Genomic DNA, 20,357 nt, shown 5'->3' on the forward strand with positions numbered 1-20,357 from the left:
CCCTCGGCTTCCCCAACGCCCTGTAAATAGCATTTGAAGTCTTGCCATTGCCCTCTGTACTTCCCTGCAGGGACCTTTGGAAAGGCGCGATGGGTGTGTGCCCGGCGAGCCCCATACAGGGCGAATGTGCCTGGCACAGCAGGCTGGTAGACAGGCACGGATTCAAAGCCCTTTCCTTAGGCCCACTTAGCTTAGAGTGTGCAGGCGGAGTGGGGGGACTCGCCCTGGCCGCTGCCCATGGAGGCTAAAGTTTTACCTGGGGGGCAGGGAGGAGGGATAAGGGATTCGGGTGAGGCAGTTGGTATATGTGCAGAGCAAATTCACTCAATACTTGCAATTAGCTGATTATCTGAAACATGTTTGACTTGCACGCACACGCGATTAAGAGCAGAGAAAGTTGATTGTTTAGTTTAATCTTAGCAATGCCCGACCACCCCTGGTCACCCTAGTAACATGGCAGAAGCTGCCATGCTTGCCAGACTTCAAGGACAAATCATTCCAGGAGGCTAGCCATGTCCAAGCACCCCTTATAGCGCTAGCAGGGCTCTCAGTATTAGCTATTGCAGCTCCTATGGGGGTGACCATGCTAAATGTTACACTGAGGTATTATTATTCATATTATTATCATAATTATTCAGCGAGGACCAAGTTTCGAGTAGCAACGGAACACTCATCAGAGGTAACAGAACAGATATACAGCGGGTGTAGGGCACAGAGCAGGGGGACAGCTGCACAGGGTGGCAGGGAGGAGAGGGTGGACCACGTCTAGAGACTCAGGTGGTGCGGGGGTGACGTGATGGCCTAGGTGCTGAGGAGGAGAGACTCCTTGAAGAGGTGGGTCTTGGGTTCTTCTTGGAATTGTAGGAGCGGGGGGGTGAGTGGGGAATGTTCTGCTCTTTGGAAGGGTGCTCTGTTGGCATCTAATCCTGGCCACAGCCATTCCCTTCTCCGAGGCCTCAGAGAGTCGAGACCTGAGGCACAGAGGTGCAGGGGGCCAGTGTATTGTTGCCAGAAATGTGAACATTCATGGGCCTTCAGCATCCATGCTCACTGGCACAATGCACTGGGCTTCCAGGGCATCTTGAAGCTTGTGCATGCTTCCCTACTTGAGCAAATGATGAGATGCTGAACAAATCACGTTACATCACTATGCAGCCTGAGGCCTGCAGGCGTGTGGCGCGACATATGAGAATTCAAATAAATAAATAAATACATGCCTGTGGTTGCCCATGCACGATTCTGCTGTTCAGTGCACACCATATTAAAAGCAACCATCCTTTAATAGTCAGCAGCATTACTTTGCATGACCATTTATCACGTGGACACCACAGGCAAAATCGCCTCTTGGCTCGCCCATGACATCATCACTCGTGAGCCGCGGTCCTACCAGCATAGAAAAGTAGAATACATGTTAGATTACAACTTGTAGTAGCATATGCAGTCTAAATGCCAGTCTACTTGTAGACATGTACTTTGGCATAAGTGCCACCTAACATTCTGGGTCCCCTCCCAAACAATAAAATGTGCAAACATCACTAGTTGCTGCCATCATGAAGATGGCACGTTTCTTATCCTTATCGGCGTCTTTACATTGCCACCTCCCAACTGATATCTGATTGGTTTAAAAGGAGCAAGGACAAGGGACCACGTGTTAACCCCTCCCTCCTGGTCAGTGACCTTCTTTATCATTAGTCTATAGTTTCCTTGATCTTCTGAACACCTGTAGTGTAACATGGCAAGACGGTAGGGCGGATGTCTAGAAAGGTGGGCACCGCTTCAAACGCATCCTCTGATCAGAAGCTAAGAATTGTAGGGAGGAGAATGTGGTGCTATTCAGTGAGACACGCGTGCTCCCTTATGGACTGACCAGAACCTTACACTGCCCCTGGTTCTGAATGCACACACCTAGTGAAGAATCACTAACATGACATATCAAGAAGATCCAACACTATTCAACATATAATGTCCACAGTGCTTTGATCCAACAGTGATACTGTTCTATCATACAGTGCGGATGGGAGGGTTCACCAGAACCCCTATATATAGAGAGAGAATTGCCCCTGATGATGGACTGTTATATCTGAAATGCATCGGCTTCATGGCGTCAGCCGTCGCCGTGGCTGCGAGGAAGATGCTGGTTTCACCAAACAGAACATTATCACAATTGGATGAAAGCATTGGGAACATTATAGTTTGAGTAGGAACATGTGTTCCTGATAAGTTATATTAGTGTTTCTTCTCTACATGGGTGTATTCAGAACAAGGGTGCGTTTCCTTGAGTTATTTAAGGTCAGTAGGATTCTCCAGGTTCTAACCTGTGAACCTTAAAACCTACGTTGCCCCTCATATTTGCAGATTCGATGGGCAGACTGTTCCACCCATACATGATGCTATTTTCAGCAAGACTTGGCGAGGAGACTTTGCAACCAAAAGATCAGACCTCCAAACAGACAAAAGCTTAAAAACATTGAAACCCTTGTGGATCCTGTGAGAGCCCAAACTCTTCCCACCCAGCCACTACTCCACACCCTGCCGCCCTGCGGGGGACCTTAGCAGCCTTGCCTATGAACTATTTGCCATATAATTGTCTCTGATGATTAATGCTACCAGCTATTCATATAGCGCTTCCTGCCAGGGGCCTGTGGATTCTAAGCGTTGTAATAATTTTACTAGCCAACTTTAGGGCACTCAATTGATCAATCTCAAAAGGATGAAGGGCTACTTTGGCCTTGCCGGGTAACGGGCAAGCAAACACAGACATGTCTCACTCATTCAGGCGGAGGCCAGTGGAGGAACATTGCTCAAAATGTTGGGGGGGACATGATATCTGAAGAAAAGGTGCCCCAGCCAAATAAATGGGGACAAAACTGCTTTTCCTTGGAGGTGTGGGGGGCTTGGCATAAAGGCAATCAGGTCTTTGACAAGGCTCTGGCTGGTTGATGTTGCGGTTGGGAATTGTCTGGTTTAGTAATACATTGCTTCCGCAACAACTAACGGAGGTCTCTCCACTGCATTGAGCACCAAAGGTCTGGGAGTCTCGCGACTTCTCTTTCTGCTCGCTCATCACGCCCCTCTATAGGTGCTGCCTCCTTCCTATACTCCCCTCAAGTGCTTCACGGATGTGAGAGGGCTCAATGGACCTGATGCTACAGATAATAGCCATACAGCAGAAGGTATGCCTTATGCTACTTTTTAAAATAAATTATTTGTGTATGTCTGATGGCACTGTTTGCACTTTTGGCAAATGTGTTAAATGTGGCCTTCCCACTTTGCCTTCCTTCTTGCGACCCTACGGTATATGTGGCAGGTGTGGATGCAGCAGGTGTGGGTGTGGCAGGCGTGGATGTAGCAGGCGTTATTGCAGCAGGCCTGGATGCAGCAGGCATGTATTGAATAGGCATGGATTGAGCAGGCATGGGTTTAATAGGCGTGAATGCAACAGGCGTGAACGCAGCAGGCATGGATGCAGCAGGCATGTATGTAGCAGGCATGTATTGAATAGGCATGGATTGAGCAGGCGTGAATGCAGCAGGCGTGGATGCAGCGGGCATGGATGTAACAGGCATGTATTAAACAGGCATGGATGTAGCAGTCATAGATGTAGCAGGCATGTATTGAACGGCATGTATTGAGCAGGCGTGACTGCAGCAGTCATGGATGCAGCAGTCATTGTTGAGCATGTCATTTTGCATTCCTGCACCGATTAACTATACAATGTTACAAGCACCAGAATGCAATATGGTGTGAGACAAAAAGTCAGGAATGGTTGAATATTTCGCACGCCAAAGGGGACAAGGTTCGATCCTGCCCTGTGGATGGTGCAACTTTCAAGACTTAGAAACACCACAGAACGCATGTGTGACAGAGGCACCTACTTGTAATGGTTGTGTGACACAGGCATGAATTTTGTGGTTATGCACACATGCATAATACTTTCAGGGTCAGACTCGGGCGTACAATTCTCTTGGACGACAATTAAAAAGTGGCCCACAGTTGCAAATGGCAATTCATTCGTTTTGTGACACTGTTTGAGTAGCACCCAAGGGGGAGGCTTTTGGAAAGTGGGATGCAAATTGTGCATTTTAAAGAATATTTATTCAGTATTACTGGTCAAAACTACTAGCCGCAGGATGAAGTAATTTATCAAACTGGCCCATATGGTCAAAAAAAATGGTCCACTTTGAACATAAAATACTGGCCCACACTAGCATTTTGTGTTTGTGGTTCGGGCATTGCCCCATTGCCCTATAGGCCAGTCCAAGCCTGAACATGTTCACTTACTCAGTAAAGGTGAGCAGTGCTACCTTATGCATGGGGGCTCTTGGAGTTGGAGGAACTTCAAGTCAGAGGCCTTGCCGTCAGCTTGCCAGTGACAAGTCTGAACACAGCTGAGCTGCTGCCCGGACAGCATGCAGGGCCCTGGGGAAATGAGGCTGGGTCTTGCCCCTCAGGCCACACCCTGCCTATCCCACTTGGCGTACTTGCTTACAGAAAGCCTTCGGCCTACGCTAGTGGGGTTGAGCTTGTGGAACCGTTAAATTATGCCAATTCCTCCACTCCATGTGGAATTGGGAGACTTCCGGCACTGCTCGGTCTAATGTTGAGAACTGCTTACGGGCGCCAGGCTTTCAACAAGGGTTGGCATTTAATTGTAATTGTTGATCTGTCCAGCGCTTATACACAAGTGAAGTTCTTCAAAGCTCTTCAAGGCGGGAAGGGAGCAAGGGAATTTCAGTAGTCATTCTTAGGCCTTGAGGTTTCCGAAAGGATCTAACAAAAAATAACTAGCGCCCTAGGCCTGGCGGCATTCCTCTTAGTGCAAGTGCATGAAGTGTTAACCCTACCTCTCCTTCCCTCCATTATCCACTGTCATTGGCCTTCCTTCACAATCGATGCATTATTGTGTCACACGCGCCACTCATGCTCGACAGTTCAAGGTCTAATATTCTCGAGTGTGAACTGTGGTTAAAAGGAGGCCAGTGCAAAAAAGCCAGAACACATTTTTGCACTGGCTTGAGCCAATCTCAAGCCCCTCTTGCATCCAAGTTTTAGCCAGCGTCCAAACACCTTAATTCTCCAAATCTGCCTTGTAATACTTTCCAAGGAATCTCATCCACGTGCAAAATAAACTCACATTTTCTACATCATAAATTCTACGGTCCACCTAAAAGAACTGACATGACCTCATGCTAGCGCAAAACACCCCAGTGCCCACCACGCTTCAACTCCCCCCCCTTCTGTCAATGCCACGCATCCCCCTCTTTACTGTCCTCCATCTTTTGTTGCTACCTTTCCGTCTGCAGGCTAACGTCTGGACACCCCTGGTGGGGGTTACCAGTCATTTGGTCGAAAACCAAATGGTCGAATGACCATTTGATCGAAGTAAAATGGTCGAAAAAAAAGGTCGAATTTTTTATTTTATTTTTTTATTTTATGGGGGGTTCCCCCCTAACCCCTGTTTTTTTAATTAAAAATATTTTTTAAGCAACCAAAACTTAAACAAAATATATAAATAAATAAATTTAAAAAATCGACCTTTTTTTTCTGACCATTTTGATTCGATCAAATGGTCATTCGACCATTTATTTTCGACCATTTGACCGGACACCCCTGGTGGGAGCATGACAAACCAGCTCTCAGATCAGCCTCCGTGCACTGAGATCACTGCAGTGGTGGTTTGGTGCAGTATAGAAACTATTAACATAACATAACGTGTTACATCATGTAATGGGTTGGTGTAATGACTGAAAAGATGCAGCTTGTATGAAATGTGTGAGCAGCAAGTGTCCTGGTTAATGATGTCTGCATGTTATGCTATGTCTCGGGAGGATAGCTCAGCGGCAACGTGCTCTCCTTGGAAGGAAGACGACACAGAGCACCACAGGTTCGATCCCTGGGTCCGTGCTTAGAAACCTCTGGGTATTAAGCGCGTTATAAATAACCTACCATATCATATGTTATGTGAAGATATATTTATGCTGTGTCTATCACCGCCGTAGTGGTCTTACTCTTGGTATCAGTGCAGTGTGACCCTGAGATGGTGTGTCTAGACTACGGTCTATCGATAGAAAGGAATAGATACAGAGGCGCACACAGTTAGACAGGGGGTGTGGTAAGGGGAAGCTTGTGGTAGTATGGACGCATGTCTTTAGTATGTGTTTGTGTGCAAGTCTGTAATTGACACTGTTATTGCTTATGGGTAGCAGGAGATCTTTGTTGTTTAAATAAGCACTATTGTGTTTTTGTTCATTGTAACTGATGGAAAACATGCATTATTATTTCATGAACTTCCTTTTTTTCTTTCTTTTCCTTCTAGTAATTTGACTAAGTTGTATTGAATTAGCTTTAGCATATTTAGATGATTTTCTGTTTCCCCTTTAATTCTTAATACTGCACGTTTTTCTTTTATTTCTTTAAATAAAATAAAAAGTAAAAGTGAAGTAATTACAGCGTGAAAGCAACTGTAATGAAGATGTAGCTCGTTGTGAGAGGCGGCTTTTACGTGGGCGGCAATATCTCGGCCTGGAGCGGTGTGGTCCTAGAAATAGTATTGTGTGGCAGCATGGTGGGCTAGAGATGTGCCATGTGTGGGCAGAATGAGTGGAAGCGGGTCCTGCGGGAGGCTGGGTGGCCAGTGAATAAGCAGATGCGCTTATTACAGTGGGAGGTGGCAAGGGCGTGGCGTGGGTTACCGCACGAGAAGATGTGGGATACGTGGCAAAGGTACTCGATGCTGCGGTGAAGGGTCACCCAGAGGCAGCAGTATTGAACTCAGGCGACAGCCTTGCGGGGCAGGTTGTAATTCTTTGTTCTGCGGCTCCCAAGATGGCTGCGGCAGGTCATGCGTTGGAGGTCAGAGGATCAATTCAGTTTTTGAGCTGTTGAATTGTCTGTCCCGAAGTGTCCTGAGAAGTGGCTCATCAAGTGGCTGAAGAGGACCAGTGTCTTTTTTTGTGGGTCGCAAGCTGACCGAGAGGACCTTAAACCATTTCCACCAAGGAGACCAGGGCTGCGGTGCTAGCCCTGGATCTGTCCCAATGCACCCAGTGGTGCCCCTGCCTCACCCTTCATTGAGTGGTCCGCAGCATTTGCTGGTCATTGCTGCCTAGTGACAATCAGCATCCCCTCTCCTGCTCATTTGAATGCCCTCTTCATTCGAAGATCAATAAACCAATTACGGTACAGATCATTATCTTTTTAACAATGGTGGAGAGGTTTCGGTTTGTGGAAGAGCATTCTGTGCTCTCTGGCATTCCGCGTGGTTGGCTGCAGAATAGGTTGAATTTTTAAAGGGTAGATGCTGGTCACTTACTGTGTCTCTGAGGGAAGAGGCGACATCCTCGAATTTTAGGACCACTGCTTTGAATTCACTTTTGGGGGGCCTCATCCCAGTGGTGCCTGCATAATTCAGAGGCCACTAGCTTGCTAGAGTGCGGCTCCCTGCCCTGGTGTGCATGGCTGTGCAGGCTGCCAGCTGGCGCCTAGGAGCCAGTTCATTTTGGCTTGTCCTTCTGCTGAAAATGGCCCAGTTCTGTGCCAATATTAATAATAGTGTCTGGCAGAGAAAAAAGATGGGAGGGAAACTAAGAAAGGAGGAAAGTGGAGCAGTCACCTGCTTAACATTCCGCATTTAATACACAATGAGGTCACTGGAAAGCATGACTGTGAAAGGCTGCACATGAGTCCTGAGGAAGCACCTTTTGCATGGTGTGTGCAACTTCTTCATGGGCAAAGGGGCTTCATTACCCAGGTATGTAAATTCCGATTTTCTATTTGTGTTGGACTTTTGGACTCAACTTACAGGTCAGCAAGAGCTTCGCAGCCATTTCAACAGCACCGAATGCGCAAGAAGAGCTTGTTACTGGTGTTGCGCGGTGTTACACAATTGCTCCGTATTCTCATCAATGACTCGGCACCTACTTGTGCTTCATGACATGACTCTGTGCATCCCCAATGTGCGGGGTCTTATGTTATGTTTCCGTAGTTGTGTGTCGTGGCACACAATGTTTCTAAAGGCTTAACACCTCAGAACAGAAACAAGTCCAGACCGAAGGGCCCCTAGGCGGCCCTACGTGGAAACGGGATCATACCATTACTGCGCCGAGTTGACTGTGCCGGCCCAAGATCCCGACGTATTTTCTTTCGACCTCCATTTCTCAGCATATATATGTGAGGGATGGGGTACAGTAAATAAATAATGTTGGGGAGAGTGGGGAGGGGTTGCGGGGGTCGCCCCCCTCATGGCTTGTTCTTTCGCATGTCTTCTGTGCCCACCTTACAGAGGGCTGTATTAGAGACGGCATGCTTTATTCTGCCTGTTTGAGCCCACGCGTGCATATTTCTTTTTCCGCCTTGGAATAATCTCCAGTTGAACCTTTTATGTAAGGAAAGTGGGCCTATAATGCGCACTTGTAGCACTTTTGGTGGTCTCGCTGTACGTCGCTCTGTGAGAAAGGGAGGGGTCATTAGTGGGAGCGACAGATGCGAAACCTGTGGTGTTGATGGGCGCAGGTCGGAAGTACCCGGATCCTGAATGCCAGTCTGCTTTCTTTGGGTTTGCCGGAGAGAACTGGGAGTATGGTATTTACAGGGAAGAGCCGAAGAGCTGGTCAACTATAATGATATGGGTCTAGTTACCTGCTGATGTGGGAGGAGTACTAACAGTGGAGTAACTTTGATGAAAATGTTGGGGGGGGCATGGCATCTGAGGAAAAGGTGCCCCAGCCAAATGAATGGGGGAAAATGGTGTGCCGTGAAAGTTGGGGGGGACAAACACCCCTGTCCCCCCTAAAATTACGCCCATGAGTATTAAAGGCCTGTGGTGGTTGCTGGTGGGGGGTTTGTGTAGTGTAAGGTGTTCGGCGATCTTAGAGAGGAGTCAGTAAATCAGGGGAAGAGGGGAGTAGGATTTACAAGGTAAAACAACTTGCAACCCTGCGCTCCTGTTTCTAGACGCAGGCGCAGTGATATGGTTTATGGTAATTTCATCTAAAACCATTGCATCTAATGCCATTCCATCGAAATTTTTCCATCTAGAAAATGTCCATCTAATGCATTTTTTTTTCTTACCCCCATCACCCAAACCCCTGTGTTTTACCCTTTAAAATTGACCTGAACAAAAATGAACCCTTTACCCCCCAAAAACATACATTAGATGGACATTTTTTAGATGCAAACATTTCGATGGAATGGGATTTGATAGAATGGGTTTAGACTAATTGACTAGATACCCAGTGATATGCAGTATAGAGTTGAAGAACGGGTTTCATGTAGCGACGCTGAATGGTGATGCATTATAACAACATAATCACTGGGGATAGTTAAAAAGGAAAACGATTTAAATAGATTACTGGTCAAATATCTTCAAATAGAAGTAAAATAGTGAACTTGCTTTCAAGAAAACTACGTTATGTGTGCAAGTATTTTTCTGCCCTCTATGGCTCAACTGGAGATGATGATGAGGGCCCCTTCTTAAAGCAGCAATGCCCAGTGTTTGAAGTAGACCATCCTCCCAGCCCTCTTAGCTTGCATTTTAAATAGGTTGTTTGTGGCAAACGCAAGTAACACAGCAAGAGTGACCAGGCCCCTGCAACTCAATGGAGAGCAAATGCTAGCTTAAATTACTATCCACCGTTTTCTTTTGCCGGTGTGGCTAGCACATATTGTATGGTAACGGGAAAGGACTGGACCAGTGGTTATCAGAGTGACTCTTGTTCTTTCCCACCTTCCTGGGATGCTGGATCTGGATGGATTCCCCGGCTCTACAGCTGATGACATACACCTCACCGTAGCGTAGAGGGTCACACAGGCATGGAATGTGGAGGCAGGTGTTGACCGGATGAAACCACGTTTGGTATTGGAATTAAAACATTTATTTTTAAAAATAGCTCCTCACTGGGAAATTGAGGAGTTATTTTGTGCAGTGTCAGTCCCATAGTTTTGTACATTCCTTAAGCCGAGTGGAAGTCTCACCACCGCATCACGCATGGTTTTATTAATGATGTACCACAGTGTGGGAAATCTAGAGGTAATGGTTCAGACAAAGCAACACCGACCTCGACTTGTGGGACGTGCCCGTAAGTAAAATAAATCCTATCCCACCATGCACCTCGGGTAGCATGGCACAAGACACCATAAGCATACATGCGTAGAGCATGTATGGCACGGTGCACTGATTCTTGGTGAGGAGCAGAGTGGAGATCGAGAATCCATGTCAAAAGTGTGCTTACTTAAAAAGTGACAACCTTTTTCTGTATAGCATGACAATATCTACGAGACTGGCCAACGTTTCGTAATTATGGGCACTTAACAATGTTACAGCAGAAATCAAGATTTGAGAGTTCCAGGCATTCAAATAGCATGCGTGTTTTCCTATATAAGGCCTGCCCTTGTATTTTATGTTGAAAGAAATGGTGATACAATAGTTTTCCTGCGCATTTACGCAGTTTTGCCAAATCATAAAGACATAAAGCGACCGCTTTCAGTGGAATAGGGTAATTCTACCATTTTGATGTTCGTGGCGTGCCTGTGTATGCTATCAGTGCAAGTGACCTGCATATCAGATGCAGTTTCCTTTCTTTCTGTCAAAAAAATGGCATTCACTGATGAATACGTCAGAAGCTGGAATAATATCATTACAGCTTAACGACTGTCAACAGCCACAGAGATGCCTGACCTGGAGCACCCTAGGCCAAAAAGAGTACTGCACTTCAAAGGGAATTCGGCCATCCACAGAGGGAGAGTGTGCTCACCTGGGATTTTTGATTTTTGTTTATTTAAAAGAATGAATATGTGGGGCCATTCCTGCACATATTTTCCACGCTCACTGCACAGCAGAAAAATAGTCATGTACTCTGGGAGGGCACAGTTTACCAGCGCTGCCCTCCCCTGTTATGTGTAGCTGACAACGGACAGCTGTGGGTACATCAAAAGCCTTTGGCCGTGGGCAGTCTGATTAACATTTGAAGGCTCCATGGATTTGCATCTCAATAGTTGCACCTTGCTGGTGGTGGCAAATACTTAAGAATGTTAATTAGCAGGCCTCAGGGAAGGCCTGGGTGCAGGAAGTAACAATGGAGGGCAGAGACCAACACCTCTTTGTAATGCAATGTGTCAACTTGGTACTAACACCCCTCCTTGGTATGAAAGGGCAGTGAATGTCCTGTCTAGAACCACTCCCTTCAGAGCAGGGAACTATGTGAATTGTAGGAGACGAAAGTTTGCCTGCAACCCCCTACTCAAAGGAGGCCCATGGTGTGGCCAAGCACCACCTAGGGCCGAGTTAATTAGGGAGACACTTTGATGTACAGCAGACAGGAAGATGAGTGGGACTTAGAAGTATATGTTGTCATCCTTGCCCTGTCTGTTGACAAGCGCTCTGATTCTGACCTGAAGCATCACTGAAGATTGTTGGGGGAGACCCAGGATTGGCTCACTTAAGTTAGGCTTGGCCTACACCAATCCCTGGTCCCGTTTGGCTTTAAAAGAGGGCTGAGCCCCTCACTGAGCAGATCATCTGAAGACTTTGCAAGGAGTAAGAAGAAGGACTCATTTGGACCCGAGCTGAAGGTACAGTCTACCTTACAACTACTGCCAGTGAAGGAAGGCCAGGAATTCCAAGAGGGAAGCAAGATCCCTCCCCTGAACATCTCTCATGGAACAGAGGGAGATACCGGACTCAGAGGACCCTTCCAGCAGCTCCAGAACCGGTACCCAGCCAGCCCACAGCGTGCCCGGCTAGGTTCTGACAGCAAGCTTCCTAGGTGGGAAGTGCCAGAGAGTCTCTGGACATAGGACCAGGCCGTTGCCTGCTAACACGCTCTTCAGCTTTGGGTGGTCCGCCTTGAAAGGACACAAGCCTTTTAAGAAGCTAAAAGGAGTGCAACACAAGTATCATCCAGCATCCATCTTTTTAAAGGACAATTTCGAGACAGTTGAGTCCTCGAACAGCATATGGCTGCACCACTTGGTGTTGTCAAGCTGCAGTCAACAGAGCCGTCCGAGATGCCCCGACCAGCATTCCAGATCCTCCAACCAGCACACAGACAACGATTCTTGGCCCGAGCTGCCACGCCGGACAGTCTGCAGATGTATGTCCAGCCTCGCTTGCTGAAGTTGGACATGGGGGTCTTATAATTTACTTGTATTCCAATCTGTCCGGATCCCTTCTGGTGTACTAGAGGTGTGGGGTTGATTGATGGTTTAGAAACGGATATTCATCCCTGGAAGTTGATTCGTCACACTCCCTTAAGTATGAAGAAATGGAAATGAAGAAGGCAGTCTGAGATTTCTTCTGATCATGAATCTTAAAGTCAAACAAAAGAGGTGATGGCTGGAAGGTTTAGAATTAATCTTAACCTCTGGCATTGCTCAGCGTAACTCTCCAGCCCATCGTTTTTCGCCTGCAAACCCATTACAAAAGGGGAAAGACCATATGCAAATCAGGGCTGGTCCCACCTCAAAGGGGAAGTCCAGCCTGAACTGCTAGATCACATCCCTTCTGCACAAGACCACAAGCATCCCCAGACATGTTTCGGCCTCTGGGGTTGCTTGTCTTTCCGTGCGGATGGGACCTGGCCTAGTAGTTCGGGCTGGGCTGCTCCCATTGGTGGCTGTAGCTGACTGATTTGCATTTGGCTGGACCCCTTAACAATGGCGCAGATGAGATACAAGATGGAGGTGTGGAAGGATGCCCAGAGCCGTGCCATTGGTTCAGATGTATTCAAACCCTTCCACCCATCACTTTTTTGGTTATGAGTCTTACAGTGGGCAATGAATCCAGATCGAAAACTATTAACTTTGTCCCCTGCGGTGAAGTTGGGTGGTAGGATTCCAGTTTCATGGCAGGCAGCTAGCCCGTCCTCAACAGTACAGTACCCACCAGAAGACACTAAAATAAACGTGGCATTCAGGGGATTTCATTTTGCAGAGAGTGAGGCCATTCAGGGGGGCAAGTCATCGCTCCAGCTAATGGACATCAGCAACGGACGACTCGTTCAGATATAACTGTGTGTCGTCCACATACTGTTGGATGGAGACATCTCCCTCCAGCCCCCCACTCCACCAATAGGACTCCCAGCAGCTCCAAAATCAGTGGAGACAAGCTGAAGCCTGGAGGCCCACACAGGTCACATGGAGCGGGGAGGGGTGACTGGGAAGAATCCATGCGCACACATTGAGCATGTCCTGATAGGAAAGAGAAACACCAATCCAGTTTTGCACACTGCCTCTTCCAAGTGCCAATCACCTCCTTGCCTCAAAGTCTTCACTAGTCCCGGCTCCAGAGGACGCCCGGCCGCAGGTGCATCCTCTGTAGACTTTGATTGTTACTTCCATAGTAATGCAATGACAGGGAGCGGGGGGGGGGGGGAGGGGGCAGAAAGGGGACATTGACATGAGGCACCCCATGGTCACCCAGAGTAACATTGAGATCCAGAGCCCACTGGGCACCCCCTGTAAATTGAATCTTTGCATTTTCTGTAACAGCGCCTCGATGCCTTATGGGCTGCAAGTGTGCTTTAGAAGTGCAAATAAATAAAAATAAATAAATGAGTATGCGGGGCCCAGTGACAGTCGTGTTTTATGTGCTGATTTATTTTCTTAAGTGTCGCATGCTAAATAGACGTGTCCTCAGAGAGAGGGACAGGCTGTGGGTGAGATAATACTGCTGGGTGGACAGAAACCAGTTCAATGGACTATACAGTAAGATGAAATGAGTGTGGCACTGCCAGAAAATGAGGCAGGGTGTGAGAGGAGCATTCAGGAGAAATGGAAGGAAGAAGGGGTGTGCTCAGGTCACTTATTCAAGGCAAATCCAGTCTGGGGGAGGAGGAATTGGAGAAAGGACCTAAACCCTGCTCCAGCAAACCCTGTGGCAATGACCTGGGCAGAATTGGGTTGGGCAGCGTGCTTGACATGGCGCTTAGCTGCAGCCGGGGGTATAGGCTCGACCTGGATTTCAGGTTACATGTGCAAGCTACAGAGAATAAAAGCAAATTGTTTTTGTAGCGAGAAGAAGAGGTGGGCAATAGTAGGACCAACCCTCTGGCATAAACCTGCCTGGAGGGTCCAGCCTGGTATCCATGACATGGAAGAGGTTGCCATCTGTCCCTGCCTAGGTGCTGCAAGCTTCCCGGGTCATTGGCTCGGGAGGGTTCGGCCAGCTATCCATGACATGGAAGAGGTTGCCATCTGTCCCTGCCTAGGTGCTGCAAGCTTCTCGGGTCCCTGGCTCAGGAGGGATCGGCCTGGTGTCCATGACATGGAAGAGGTTGCCATCTGTCCCTGCCTCGGTGCTGCAAGCCCCCCAGGCTGCTGGCTAAGGAGGGTTCAGCCTGGTATCCATGACATGGAAGAGGTTGCAATCTGTCCCTGCCTAGGTGCTGCAAGCCTCCCAGGTCCTTTGCCCAGGAGGGTTCAGCCTTGTATCCATGACATGGAAGAGGTTGCCATCTGACCATACCTAGGTGCTGCAAGCCTCCCGGGTCCCTGGCTCGGGAGGGTTTGGCCAGGTATCCATGACAATGGAAGAGGTTGCCATCTATCCCTGCCTAGGTGCTGCAAGCCTCGTGGGTCCCTGTCTCAGGGGGGGTTCAGCCTGGTATCCATGACATGGAAGAGGTTGCCATCTGTCTCTGCATAGGTGCTGCAAGCCTCCCAGGCTGCTGGCTTAGGAGGGTTAAGCCTGGAATCCATGACATGGAAGAGGTTGCCATCTGTCCCTGCCTAGGTGCTGCAAGCCTCGTGGGTCCCTTTCTCAGGTGGGGGGGTTCAGCCTGGTATCCATGACATGGAAGAGGTTGCCATCTGTCCCTGCCTACGTGCTGCAATCCCTCGGGTCCCTGTCTCGGGAGGGTTCAGCCTGGTATCCATGACATGGAAGAGGTTGCCATCTGACCATACCTAGGTGCTGCAAGCCTCCCGGGTCCCTGGCTCGGGAGGGTTTGGCCAGGTATCCATGACAATGGAAGAGGTTGCCATCTGTCCCTGCCTAGGTGCTGCAAGCCTCGTGGGTCCCTGTCTCAGGGGGGGTTCAGCCTGGTATCCATGACATGGAAGAGGTTGCCATCTGTCTCTGCATAGGTGCTGCAAGCCTCCCAGGCTGCTGGCTTAGGAGGGTTAAGCCTGGAATCCATGACATGGAAGAGGTTGCCATCTGTCCCTGCCTAGGTGCTGCAAGCCTCGTGGGTCCCTTTCTCAGGTGGGGGGGTTCAGCCTGGTATCCATGACATGGAAGAGGTTGCCATCTGTCCCTGCCTACGTGCTGCAATCCCTCGGGTCCCTGTCTCAGGAGGGTTCAGCCTGGTATCCATGACATGGAAGAGGTTGCCATCTGTCCCTGCCTAGGTGCTGCAAGCCTCCCGGGTTGCTGGCTCGGGATGATTCGGCCTGGTATCCATGACATGGAAGAGGTTGCCATCTGTCGCTGCCTAGGTGCTGCAAGCCTCCCGGGTTCCTGGCCCATGCATGCCCCAGACAGACCCACACTTTGCACCCAGCATACACTATTCACAATCCCACATCCTCCACGGAAGCGTCTTCCTTCATAAGTCACCAGAGCTGTAGCTGATATCCGCAGGATGGAAGGAGAGAGAGAAAGAGAAAGAGAGCGAGAGAGCGAGAGGTGCAGCCATTTGGTGCTGTGTGCGGCTTAAACGGCGTGCTGTTGTAGCAGTAAGCCCCCAGCAGCAGGGCACAGACACCAGCCCTGCCCCCACCCCCACCCTGTGTTCGGTTCATTGCTTAATGCATCGCTCTTAATTCCCGCCTCACGTGGACCGCGGAAGCCCCAGAGCGGGGACCTGGGCGTCCCCAGCCAATGCCCCCCTTCACCCCTCTGCGGGAGTGCCTGTGCCTGTGCACAGGTGAACTGGACGGGGCTGCTGCCTTTACTTTCATTTGCAGGAAGCCAGGAAGCGAGGAAAGCGGCGGATGGGAGGGGGGACGCAAGTCATGTGTTTCATCAAAGACGGTCATAGCAACAGCAGCAGCGGTAGCGGCAAGTCATTAAGTCGGACTGCACCATTTCTCTCCTCGCCCTGCATAGGAGTGCGGCTGGAATCTGCAAGGACCTGCTCCCCCCTCCCCCCTCCTGGTTTCACTCTGGTGGCACCGTCCTGGCTTTAGCCAGAGGACACGGGCTGTGTGTGGAGTGCTCCCAAAAGACCTCTCACATTGGGTGATGGATGTGTGAAGGATGGCTCGCTGGATGGTCTGACGGGTACATTTCTTGCAGTCACTTCACATCTGGAGTGTTTCCCGTCTGCTGGTTAAGGGGGGTCTTTTATTTTTTTTCTTCTTTTTTTGTACACCTGCGTGCTGGTGTGGGTGTGCTTGCCTCTCCGCCTCACAGCATCCATCACATTGTTTAAATGATGGGCCATGCACGGGCAAGAGCAGCGCTTTGAGCTGACATACGGGTGCAGCGCGAGGGGATTATTACCCTGGCAAGGTTTGACTGGCAGCCAGGAGAGCAGCCGCTCGGGGAAGGGAGCAAAGCGGTTTCCCTGTGCGGTAAAAACCTGAGGCACCGGAACTGGCGGCCCCTGTCCCAAAATGGCTCACGCTGCCGCTTCTATAAAGAAATCCCGGGATCTGGAGGTACCCTCCATCGAGGAGAAGGAGAAAGACCGGCGGAGGCAGCGGAAGACCCCCCGCGAGCGCATAGATCGGAAACGCAAGGTACGAGGAATGCCCCACCCGCATCTCGCACGCTGCAGGCGGGTCCGACCCCCGCCCCCGGCATCAACTGTAACTCGCTCGCCCTCACCTCTCTCCATTCTGCACCCCATGCTTCCAGCGCACACCACACCGTGCCCACGCCCCATATCTGCAGGCGCTTGCCGTTATAGCGCCTAGAAGCAGTGGACGAGGCACGGTGGCAGCTCCGAGCCAGCCTCAAAGGACCGTAACACTTAACAGCCTTCGTCCTTCTTTCACGGACGCAAGACTGACACATCCCACCCCCCCCCCGCACAGGTTCCATACCTGCTACATACATGATGCTGCCAGTTTAGACACCATCCTGCCTTTTCAGCCAGAGAAGCAGTCAGCCCAGCGAGATCGCACTCCCACACTAGCTCCCTCAGGAAAAAAAAAACATGTATACCACACAGAAGTCACCCCATGATTTGTTTTGAATGATAGTAAGTGGGCGCCTTCTGGTGCTTGCATCCCCCCAATAATGCTAGGAGACAACAAGGCGCGAGGGCTCTGCGGCGGCCCCGGGCAGGCAGCGTTTTGCTGCATTGAACGTTTTTCACGGACTTTGTGGGGGCCATGGGGGCGGTGGGGGTGAATGGATCCCGAAGCGCTGCTTCGGCGCCGCACCACCCGCCTCCTGAAAGCACTCGAGGCCCGCGCCTCGCCCGGGCGTCCAGGTGAGGCAGGACCGGGACTCGACAGTTTCTGACAGGGAATTCACTCGGCACCAAAAGGACGGGAATGCGGGGTGCGAGTCAGGGCGCAGGTGCTCTTCCTTTCTGGGGATGCGGAACAGGGACATACCGTGAATTATTGCCCGCCACTGGCGTGCACGGGCGCTGGCGCTTCCAGGACGGCCTCCGTAGTAAACCGCTCCCTTTGTAGGGAGGATAAAACCCTCGGAAACCCCTTTTTTCGAGGAGAGTACTAGTAAGGGAACCGTGTGCTGCGGCTGAGGCCGCGCCGAGGCTGTGGCCGCCCTGACAGGTAGAGGCGAGCACACCAGCAGCAAGCGGTCAATAAATCATGGTAATTCATGGTGTTTTTCAGTCCCGCATCAACAGAGACCATGGCCACCTCGATAGCGCGTCTGGCACTCCTCTTCCATCCCGCCCTGTTTCATTCGCACACACTGCATCGCTGTTAGACGGTGTCATAAAATAGTGTTCGTTGCTTGCTGGCTCACATGATGTACACACCTGTGCCAGTGGCAGGAAAACGAAATATCCATGAAACATGCGAATGAGTTGTTTAGTTTGTGAGGAGCGTGTGGGCCTCGTGTGGGTGTGAAACACTGGCTACCCTTGCAGCAGAACGCAGGCCCTGGGACCTGAATCACACTGCATGGAGCAGGGGGCTCTCAAGGGCCTTTTGATTCCTGTGTCTTCGGACATGGGTGGGGTCCACAGAGCGTTCTTAGACGCTAATGCCAGCCACCACATGCTGTGCTTGCCAGTAATAGTCCCCTATAAGCCAACAGGCCCAAGGGCAGCGGGGCTCGTGAGCATGGGTTGAGGGCATCATTCTCAGTGCGTGCCAGGCCGCCACACGGGCCATTATCATCTCGTAAGCACTGGTCCCACTCTCTGATGCTATCGTGTTATGGTAAACAGGTGTGCCTGGGAAGGGCAAATCTGTTTGCAAAAAATGCAAAAACAAGATGGCAGCCATGGGAAAAGCAAAAGGGAGCTCTAGAAAGAAACCCTTTTCTTTTTTCATGGAGGCTGCGAAACGGGGCAGGAGGAGGGGTGCGGGCATGAGAAGGGGTAAAGATTTTCATTTTGAAAACCGTGTGTAGCGGGAGTACAACAGGGATGGCAGCGGGAGGAGGTGGCCACCAGACAGCCCAGGATGCACAATTCGAACATTGGGGACACCAGTGCTTAATGTGTTTAATAACAAAAAAAAGTGTTAGGGCTCATATAAGTTCTATTACATCTCTGACACATGGTGGCATGCAGCTCCGTGCCCGCTGTTGGCACCTCACAGCTTCAGCATATGTGATTATGAAGCTGCAACTCCAAGCGGTGCATTGGGGGTGATGGATGCACTACCCATGGCAGATGTGTAAGTTACAGACACCAATACACATAACATACATGCCATAACATACATGCCATAACATACTGGCTGTGTCTTGATCTAAGATACACGTGTAGGTGCTTCTTTAAACACATCATCATCGTTAACAGTTTGCTCCTACAGTACTATAGGGGGCAAGTGGCACACCTATAGTTGGCAAGTGGCACACGCTGACTATCTAGACACAGAAAGAAGTACACACATGCGTTCCTCCTATAGTGTACTGGTGGCCAAAGGCAGGAAAAATAATGACTGACCCGAGGAACCTGCCTGTCAAACACTGCAGCACGATCTTGCATAGGTTTACACTCATGAACGGCACGTGCAGGGGGAGTGCGCCAGCCATGTTTCCCATTTCTTGTTCTCACAAGTAGGCTTGCAGCAGAACTTTCAACACTTGGAGAACATCTACACTGTGTGCTTTGGCACTGCATGCCCATCAAAGACGTGACTCGGCCCTTGCATGTTATACTGGTGGGCATTCACTGTGGTGTATTGTGTTGACATGATTTCCCGATGCATAAACTCTTTTGACATACAAAAGTCTGGCCTACTCGTAAAGTGTGGCTCCCCAGGTATGGAAGCAGCCATTCTGAAAAATGTCTGCCATTCCCAGACCTCCCATTGGTCTCATCGGTTGACTTTGTGGACTATGGGATCCGGCTGGGCATTCTTAGGTGTTTTGAAAGGGTGAATTCTGAGGCTTTTCTGTGGATGGACTCCTTTGTAATCAACAGAAAGGCATAAAATCATTTCTAATTACTCCTGATTGATTTTACCTGAGATTCTATAGGGTTCGGCTGCCTCACCCCCATTAAATAGTCACTCCTGGCTCACCTTTCGTACCCGCACTCAATACATTAAAATGTATTTGGTGTTCCTCAGAATGGCCCCAGGTCCAGTTCTGCTGAGCTCTGTTCTTTCCTTGTGGTCTTGTGAACTTGCAGACACTGACCACTGAAAGCATCATAAGGAGTCTCCTAGGAAGCAGAGTCACTGGAGTAGAATCCATCCTCTGAACACCTCTGTGTTGGACCAGAAAGCAACTGTTTGTGTTCCTGGAGATCCAACTGCTCTCCCGAGCAGGGTAAAGCACACATGGATTTATTTCCACAGAGATCGCTTGGAGGAATCTAAGATTAGCGTCCTCATCGGGTCCCTAGCGTTGTATTGTATTTAGGTTTACATAGCACAAAGCTGGCCAGGCAGCAATGGTGTGTGATTACCTCAAAATATCTAAAGATATTGTGTGATATTGAAGCCCCCGCAGGGATTGTTTGTGATGATGTCGAGGTCGCAATGGGGAGGACGTGGGATGATGCTGAAGTTCTCAGAGGGATGTGGTTCAGGATATTTTCATTTTGGTAGATATAGTGTGTGGGTGCTGAAATCCCTGTAGCGTGGTGAGCGATGATGTTATCATCATTATAATTCAGAAAAGAACTCAAGAGCCACCTCTTCAAGGAATCTCTCCTCCTCCGTGCTCCTCCTGTATCCCACTCCCGCTGTATATCTGTTCTGTCGTTACTTCTGCAAAGCCCTCCGTTATGTATCTGTATTGTTGTATATCTCTG

General features: G+C 49.6%; 1 protein-coding gene across 34 annotated transcripts in view; it reads left to right on the top strand.

Annotated features, from left to right (window-relative positions):
• The window catches only part of ANK2 (ankyrin 2), a 1,645,279-nt gene that overhangs the window by 781,575 nt on the left and 843,347 nt on the right, over window positions 1-20,357 (top strand). Inside the window, exon 1 of one of the 34 annotated variants that reach the window (XM_069630986.1) lies at window positions 15,804-16,680. The exons of 30 other annotated variants lie outside the window; for them this stretch is intronic. In XM_069630986.1, coding sequence (XP_069487087.1) covers window positions 16,555-16,680 — 126 coding nt within the window. In that variant the 5' untranslated portion in view covers window positions 15,804-16,554. Of the gene's footprint in view, window positions 1-15,803; window positions 16,681-20,357 lie in introns of those variants that run through there. 3 more of the 34 variants (XM_069631019.1, XM_069631016.1, XM_069631017.1) reach the window with 3 other exon arrangements.

This window comes from Ambystoma mexicanum, chromosome 6q (assembly GCF_040938575.1).
Source record: "Ambystoma mexicanum isolate Mex_15411 chromosome 6q, UKY_AmexF1_1, whole genome shotgun sequence".
Classification (NCBI taxonomy): Eukaryota; Metazoa; Chordata; class Amphibia; order Caudata; family Ambystomatidae; genus Ambystoma; species Ambystoma mexicanum.